Source organism: Macrobrachium nipponense, chromosome 41 (assembly GCF_015104395.2).
Source record: "Macrobrachium nipponense isolate FS-2020 chromosome 41, ASM1510439v2, whole genome shotgun sequence".
In the NCBI taxonomy this organism is placed as follows: domain Eukaryota; kingdom Metazoa; phylum Arthropoda; class Malacostraca; order Decapoda; family Palaemonidae; genus Macrobrachium; species Macrobrachium nipponense.
The window spans coordinates 5,995,908-6,005,194 of NC_061102.1; the positions used below are offsets into that span (position 1 = coordinate 5,995,908).

At 36.5% G+C, this 9,287-nt stretch overlaps 1 protein-coding gene across 2 annotated transcripts in view; it reads right to left on the minus strand.

Moving 5' to 3' along the window:
* Positions 1–8,174, minus strand: part of LOC135212472 (uncharacterized) — an 8,978-nt gene extending 804 nt beyond the window's left edge. Inside the window, exons 1-6 of one of the 2 annotated variants that reach the window (XM_064245926.1) lie at positions 8,043–8,174; positions 7,007–7,103; positions 4,644–4,753; positions 3,718–3,855; positions 1,841–2,001; positions 1,342–1,616 (exon numbers count right to left, since the gene is read on the minus strand). In XM_064245926.1, the coding sequence (XP_064101996.1) occupies positions 1,342–1,616; positions 1,841–2,001; positions 3,718–3,855; positions 4,644–4,753; positions 7,007–7,103; positions 8,043–8,045 (784 nt within the window). In that variant the 5' untranslated portion in view covers positions 8,046–8,174. Of the gene's footprint in view, positions 1–1,341; positions 1,617–1,840; positions 2,002–3,717; positions 3,856–4,643; positions 4,754–7,006; positions 7,104–7,858; positions 8,017–8,042 lie in introns of those variants that run through there. The other variant, XM_064245927.1, reaches the window with a different exon arrangement.
* Positions 8,175–9,287: the final 1,113 nt, after the last annotated feature.

Here is a 9,287-nt window from a genome sequence, read left to right on the forward strand (position 1 = left end):
AAAGACAAAATTCTATTTATGGGTTGAATTTCTCCTGAATTTATCAATTCCATTTGATATAACACATTACTAAGTGTTCATTGCAGCGTGCCTTCCTCAGGCCCCCAGCTGCAACCCCCTTTTGTACCTTTTACTGTACCTCCTTTCATATTCTCTTTCTTCCATTTTGCTTTCCACCCATCTCCTAACAATTGATTCATAGTGCAACTGCTCTGAGATTTTCCTCCTGTTACACCTGTCAACCCTTTTACTGTCAGCTTTCGTTTCAGCGCTGAATGACTTCATAGGTCCCATTGCTTGGCCTTTGGTCTAAATTCCATATTCAACTCATTTGATATAATATGGCTGTCTGTTGAACGAATTCTTATGTTTATAATTTTTTCTCCCTTCCGAAACACCTTTTTGGTGACTTAAACTTGATAAGTCAACTTCCACGTGAATATCCCTACAAATATTTGTTTATAAACATTTATTTACAAACACTCAAGGACATTGCCCCACTGGAAAGGGATGTGTAGGTGGATTCGCGTTCTTCCAGTGCTGTAAAAACATCAAACTTGAAATATCAGTGAGACATTAATACCATTTTTCCTTTGATAGATCTGTGAAGTGTGAAATACCGATGCTTGTTTTGGCCATATTTGATGCTGAATCGACTATAATTTTCAATTATACTTAGTAATATCATTTATAAATAATAATTATACTTTTTCATATTATTAAAATTAGTAAGGTTTTTAAAATTTGCTTTGAAGATTGAGTGCCATTGTGGTGTTCATGGAGGTTCAATATACGTTGTTTAACAAAGATTTCTTCGTCCATTACTTATTTAGGAAGCACACGAATTGACACCTCCTCCTCCTCCTCCTAAGTTGTAGGTGCTTTTGATGTGAAACGAGATTATTTTAATGCCTTTCCACTGAAGCAGTAAGGACAGAATGGAATATAGAGTTTAGGCCAAAGGCCAGGCGCTGGGACCTGAGGTCATTCAGCGATGAAAAGGGAAATTGACAGTAGGTTTTGAAAGGTGTAACAGGAAGAAAAAAAAAACTGTTAAGAGACTGTTGAGGAAAGTCAGATGGAGGAAAGAGAACATGGATGGAGGTACAGTAAAAGGAATGAAAGAGGGAGCAGCTAGGGACGCTACAAAAAAAAAAAAAAACCCTTAAAAATGCCTATAGTGCACCACGTGAGGTGCACTGACGGCACTACGGGGCCGAAGCAGTAAGGCAGGTTCAGGAATGACAGTATCGTTAATCGAAGCGTTCAGACAAGGAATTCCGGAATTCCGGAGCGTATTTTCTAGACTAGACACCTTCGCACAAACGCGGACCTACAGACCTGATGTTGTTTGTCCTGTTGTGGCTCTTGTTGTTGTTGTTCCTGTTGTTGTTGTTGTTATTGTTGCTGCTGCTGTTGTTCCTGTTGTTGTTCCGTAGCACTGTAATTGATTCTTGACGCCATCTGGCAAAGGGGTCGTCCTCATAACGTCATAGAGCAGTGTTTGGAAGGTACTGGTATAGTTCTCTATGTAATTCTTTATTTTCTCTTCGATCAGAGGAGTGGTTTCAAGAATAACATTGTAATCTGTCCTGCTGAACGTAATATTTGTTTCACTGTAAACGGAAAATGGCAGAATAAAAAAAAAACATAACAATATGAAGTGGAAACTATGTTGATACACATTTCTATGACATAGCAGACGTCTTACTCTTAAAAGGAAGATTGGCACAAAGGTTGTTGATACACATTTCTGTGACGTCTTACTCTTAAAAGGAAGATTGACACAAATGAGGTGTGTTATCACATATTCATCAAAGAATTAACCCCGGTCACTCACTAAACTGTCAGGTACGACGAGGTACGAGTCACAGAGCAAGAATTCTTATCTATAGAGGCTAAGGCATCAATATCAACCTGCTTGACGGCTGCTGTCAAAGTCAGTGGGAACTTCTTGTTCCTTTTCCTTCCTTTTATCGTCAGCGTCCCTCGACTTTTAGCCTGGTGATAAATCATTAAAGGAATGTGATATTATTATTATTATTATTATTATTATTATTATTATTATTATTATTATTAGCAAACGTATGTATATGTATATAGAAATTGTGTGATAAATTCGTAAAGTAACTAAGTATACGGGCATAACCAGCCCCGTTTCAGGGAATCCCTTCTCACCTCACCCCCTTCGGAGGGGAGGGCGGGGGAGGTAGGAGGAAACCCTATTATAAACCATCTTCGGGATCCCCACTATAACCCTGCCATGTTTCATGTCCGTCGGACCAGCCGTTTAGCCGTGATTGAGTGACAGACGAACAGACAGACATTATGCCCATTATAGTAAGATTATTCAGTAGATGAAACCCATTCATATGGAACAAGCCCACAGGAGCCATTGACGTGTCACGCAAGTTTCCAAAGAATATTATGGTGTTCATTAGGAAGACGTACGAGGAAGCAAAATGAACTACAGAAAAACAAAAAAAGAGCTCTAATTTGTTGAAAAAGAAAATAAAAGAAATTAGCAAATAGGTAAATGGATTAAACTGTATTAAAATGCAAAAAGAATAGTATCAGGGTAACAATGCAGGACATCCTCTAGGAGGTTGTTTCACAGTCCTACTGTGTGATAGCAAAGTATATAGCATTTGAGATGCTAATGTGAAAAAAAATATACACTTCGTCTTTAAATTCAAAACTGAAAACTTGCTGAGAGAATATTTTTTAAAAAAATCAAAGTATTCAACCTTGATGAATATATTCGTGTCACTTAGGTTACATATTGCTTTGAAGACTAGTAAGTGTTACTAGTGTAGGTAGTATGATATAGTTTTCTCCTTTTGAAGAGAAAAGTCAAATGTAAGAGTAAACCAGTCTATCGTGAAAATAAAGCTTTCAACATGAAAATTATTTTTTCTTGGCGAATTGACGTTTGTGCTTACAATGTGTGTCCTGAAACTTACAATGTGTGTCCTGAAACTTACAATGTGTGTCCTGAAAGTAAAATCACACACGAGAGTTTTAACGTATTCAAGATGTCATAAACACCTGTAACTGTAGTTTATTAGTATCCTCTTAAAATACTGTATATATGTAAGAAGATAAACCACCGAATTGAAAATGTACTACCTTTTTCTGAATGCAAATGTGGAAGAACATATGTACATTCATTTATATTCAATTATACATTCATATCACATCACCTTTATTTTATGTATACAAAAACATTAAGGTAAAAATGTCGTTTAATATCCAGTTGCTCTACTTCGGAAATATTTTCTGTACATGTATATATATATATATATATATATATATATATATATATATATATAATACATACATACATACATATACATACATACATACATATATACAGATATATTCCGAAGTAGAGCAGCTGGATATTAAACGACATATATATATATATATATATATATATATATATATATATATATATATATATATATATATATCGAAGGAGAATTATAATGGGCAAGTGGTTAGTCCATCTCACTGGCTCGAACTGCCACAAACAAGTGGCAGCGACGTTCAGTGACCCCTAGACCACCCGCATAATATATATATAATTATATATATATATATAACTTATATATCTCTATATAATATATTATATAATTATTATATATAAATATACCCACACCACCTACCCTCTTCTAGTACAAATCAGCACCTAATCAAACAAATAACAGTACTCACAGTAATGGCATCGATGATGCCAATAATCCAAATGCCCAAAAAATCCTGAGAATAGCCCCCAGACACAGTGCCCATCATAGAAATTGTCGAGAGACCTTGTAGTTTTATATGGCCAAATTTCAATGCACAGACTCTTCCCTGAAAAGAATCATTTGAGAATGCTTCAATCCATAAACTCTCTAATTTTGCTGTACACGGTGCTGTTTATAACTGTGAAGGGATACGTGTACATTGCAGTATTCAGCAGTGTTTTCAGTACTCTCTGTGATTAAAAGTTCCCAGTGAACCTACATATGTTTTCTCTATTCGTATAGGCAATAGCATAACAGCCTCTGTTCGCTGAAATAAAAATATATTTAAATAGTTTAGGGACTCACTGTTGCTATAACTACTACTTTAAAAATAGTAAATAAGGAAAAAAAAACACACACACACACTGAAAACATGCATAGTCAGAGTTCAGAGTACCTGCTTCTAATCTTCTCTACCTCAGAAACTATAGGAAAGTTGAGAAATTGTAAAAAGCTGTAACCTAGTATCCACCCCGCAGCCTTATATTTATGTGAATTTGCCAGTAATATAACTTAATGCTACTGATACCCTTGGGATATCATTTTTTTATAGGGAGTTTAATGGAGTTTGCTATCTTATGCTGGGTGTAAGCAACATATGAAACATGGAGGGCTCACTACCACTGTTGACAAAGCATATTACGTTCTCTCTGTCTGATATGAATTGGATGCTGTTGTGACAAGCAGCTTGCATTAGAATTTCGAAAATGACCTGTATCCTGCATGCTGTTCACATCATGAGGCTATTATCCCTACAAAGGCATAACTTGATTATTCATTAAGATTACTTCAGAGGTCTTCGAACCTTTGTTCCTGCACAATCTTTGTTACAGAAGACACAGAGGAAAACATTACCCCGCATGTAGATTCTTTTCTAAAGCCTGGTATGTCAACTGCATCTGTGATTCTCTTCTTGAGGTTTTCAGTTACGGTGTTCATATAGTTGTCCAAAACGTAGCTTCCACCTGTAAAAGTAAACAAATTCCTCTGAGCATTCATAGGCAAGTTTCTTAAAGACACAGAATGGATATTTTATATCTCATGTTTATTTTCCTTAAATACCCGAAGCCTGGTATGACAACTGCATCTGTGATTTTCTTCTTGAGGTTTTCAGTAACGGTGTTCATGTAGATGTCCAAAGCGTAGTTTCCACCTGAGAAAAAGTAAACAAAATTCCTCTAAGCATCATAGGCAAGTTTCAGTAAAGACACAGAATGATATTGTATGTACTCGGGTTTATTTCCTTGAATACCCGAAGCTGATATCATTGGAACCTGATGATGTACTCATAGGATACTTACCCTCACCTGCAGAAAAAGCAGAAGCGAAGAGCACCTCAGAATATTCCCAATCACATCCTGGTGCAAAACCCCACATCAGATTAAAACTTTTTTGGAAGCGCTTCATGCATACAGTTAGCATGGAACTGCACACATACAATCATAATTTACCATTTGTTCCGACATGTATACAAACCTATGCTTTAAGTTTAATGTATGGAGTAGTCCATGCTTACCTATCTTCGGCTGTTACTGAATTGTTTCTTAACATCCTAACAATATACTTGGGTCACGTGGTGTGAACTGGATAACTTACCCTGTCATCATCTTCCATTTTGGTCACAGCCTTCCTAGTGCTCACTTGTTTTCAGAATCGTCTCTCGTTTTCGTTAATACTGTTCTGTGTTCTTTGCGATTGGGGTTACGTACTCCCCATGTCTAGAGATTGTCTGGCCATATTTGCTGCACCTAGTGTTTTGCCTTTGCATCTTGTATTGGTGTTTTTGTGCGTGGTGTGTTGGTTGTTTTCCGAGTGCAAGACTAAGAGTGGCTAGTATCCTGAAGGAGTTGGACAGCCTAATAATGGCAGAGGATGGGTTGTTAGCCTCCTTCTAGTTCCAGAATTTACTTCCCCCAGCCTTTCACGACCAGGCCAAGTATTATGTACCAGAAGAGGCCAGTGCCCTTCCTAGAAATGTTTAATTCATCAGTGTGCAGGCTTTCGGGCAACGTCTCTCTGGATAGCATCTGACACATTGGTGCCAAGTTCACCAGTGGAGAGAGATGACGAACTCGGGGGTGATGTCAAGAAGGGCGTTGAGGGCTATCTTCTGTCTTGATAGGCTCCAAGGGGCATGGATCAGGGACATGAAGGAATCGCACCACCCGAAAAGTGGCGCTCCTTGAAAGCAGAAGAGGACGGGGAAGAAAGGAGGTACTAAATGAGACTCGAAGCCTCCCAACCCCACAACTGCCCAAATTAGGGGGTGGCCGCGTGTGGAACAAGTGGCCTGCGAGGCAGCGGTGCGGACCACCGAGGAGTAGACTCTGGTCCAGACATTTTTTTCCTAAACGCATTCATCCTATTTCACTGCATAATGTTTGTGCTTGTAAAATTTTCCTATGATACTGAATTATACTCAAATCTCTTCGACTTATAAAGTCAAATTTTCCAACTGTCATGATCTGTCAAAATCCTAAAAGAGCTTATCAAGTTATACCTTTATTCTACTTCTTATATTCTATAATGGGGTGAAAACCGTACAACCTTCTCTGTTGAATTTAAGGTACGGTTTGAGCTTTCCGGGGATTTAACTTGTTATTCATACCTTCATTGCAGGACTTGCTCTCTTTTGCTTAAGATTCAACTTGGCAAGAAACTCCCAAAGACAGCACTCAAGATATTGAACTTAGTTCTGCGGATAGCAATCCTACCGCTGATTTGGTCGCGACCTTAGGAAAACAGAAATTATGCAACGCTTCAATAAAAACGTGGAAAGCAATTACACTTTCCAGCCGAGTACATCAATTATGCAAATCAATGTGTCACTCTTCCTCATTTTATATCACATTCAATCAGGTTCCTGAATGCGCCTTACTCCTCTGGTATTTTGTTCATTAGGCTTTTCATATTCAATGTGGCACGGGCTCTTGCTTACGAGTTTGTTGATGTGGCGGAGAAATAGGATGCTAAAATAATCTTGAAAATAATTTTTCCTGAGCAATATGCTCTCGTATTTGAGAGGCTCAGAATAGGCCGAAGCAAATGTGTAGGAATTGTCAACTAGTCTAATATAGCCTTCAACACTCCACGTCGTCAAAAAAGAATAACTTTCAGGCTCTCGCAAACATGCTAGAAATTTTGGCACTTTGGGCCTTACTGCAATTTTAGACCTTTAAAGATAATATTTTCCCCATCTTCGTAACTGACAGCCTTACCTTGCTTTAACAATATTCCAGGAGCCAGATCTCCACGTTCAACCTTTGGCAGTCCCTGGCTGATGGCAGTTATTGTAATCAGTACGAGAAGTGGCAACTGGGGGTGGAAATGTAAAAAATAAATGCACATTTAGATTGTGACAATATATATATATATATATATATATATATATATATATATATATATATATGTATATATACGTGTATATATATATATATATATATATATATATATATATATATATATATTATATATATATATGTGTGTGTGTGTGTGTGTGTGTGTGTATATATAGATAGATATTATATATATATATATATATATTATATTATATATATATATATATAATATCTATTAGGAAGCTCACTAAACTTTTGGAAAAAATTGAAGTTTTTATTTACAAGCTATAACTTGCTATAGTACATACATAGATCTATATATATATATATATATATATATATATATATATATATATATATATATATATCTTATATATAGTATATATATATAATATATACTATGAATTTTGTGCCACTTGCAAGCTAAAGTTTTCGTATTCACAAACATGAAGCCACCACGGCAGCCGACCAATAAATTCATATCATTGGGCCATTTATGAATTTTCGTCACAAACAATCGTCACTCTTTATAATTATTAAGCCACAAATTCTGTTTGATATACCAGTTCACTATATACCTTAGGAATACCTTAGGGGAATTGTAATTACCAAGTGTTTCTTCCATGATAAAAACAACTGTTTTAGATACAGCTATATACAGTGACTTAAACCAACACAGCTATCACGAGAGATACAAGCAAACTGATATCGACTCTTCTGTACATACTATACCTGTCGGTTCAGGTTCTCTACTTAGAACGAATATCAACCCTGATCCACCTTGATAGCTGATTGGTAAGCCTTTTTAACACTTGGCTGATAATGAATATTTTTCGTCACATTCACTCGTGACTGTTTTTTCTATTGTCACGTCGCTGTTTCTAAACCTTGAGACGAGAGACAAAGCACTGATTACCATAGCGAAGGATGAGAGCAATGTTTTCCCCTTCTTTATAAAGCTGACGATGCTCTCTTGCCTCTGCCGAAACAGGTGTGATTCCACTGAGGTGTTTGTTTGTGTGTGTGTGTGTGTTGGCTGGCCAGGTGCTTACGGATACGGCTTATCGTTTTATGTACGGTCTTATCGCATCTGAGCGACTGTAATTCAGAATATACATTTGGTCGTTGCGTTTGCTGCAATTTCTATATGCTAATGTTAATATGAGACGTCAATCACAGCTCCCGCCAGTGGCGTAGCTGGCATATTCCATTTAGGGGGGGGGGTGGGGGGTTGGGGGGTTGGCTAGATGAGATATTTTTGTTGGGGGTGACGAAAGAAAATTATTCTCGAATGTATATATCCGTGTTAGAAAAGGAAAATGATACCATTATAATTAGTAAACCTGTATTTGAAATTATTGAGCCCATTTTTTTTTTACCACTAAAGGCTCAAGTTTAGCTACAAAAGGAATTTCAAATGGTGGGTGGGGGTGGGGAGGTGGGGTCTAGTGCGGCCCCTCCTCCCCATACAAGGGATTTTACCCTAAATAATTTGGCTTAAAATAGGTATATGTTTGAGCTCCATAACTCCTAGTAAGTTTCGAAAATATTATTAAAATGGAATAAAAACTTTTAATTAAAATGGAATCAAATATATTAATTAAAATGGAATAAAAAATATTAATTGAAATGGAATGAAAAATATGAATTCAAATGGAATAAGATATATTAATTAAAATGGAAACCAAATGTCTTTGTTTTTTGAGTGTTTAGAGAACTTTTGATGCCTTTTTTGTTGTCATGCTTGTGCTCAGACGTGTACCATTCACTGTCCGTAGTGCCTATACAGCAAACTCAGATATTTTGAGACAGTGACGGGGCATGGGCCTACTCGTTGATTTTAAGATTGACTTTAAGACGTGTTACAATGACTGAAAAGATTTTAAGATTTGTTACAGTGAATGAAAAGACTTAAAGACGTGTTACAATGACTGAAAAGATTTTAAGACGTGTTATAATGACTAAAAAGACTTAAAGACGTGTTACAATGACTGAAAAGATTTTAAGATTTGTTACAGTGAATGAAAAGACTTAAAGGCGTGTTACAATGACTGAAAAGATTTTAAGTCGTGTTACAATGACTAAAAAGACTTAAAGACGTGTTACAATGAATGAAAAGACTTTAAGACGTGTTACAATGACTAAAAAGACTTAAAGACGT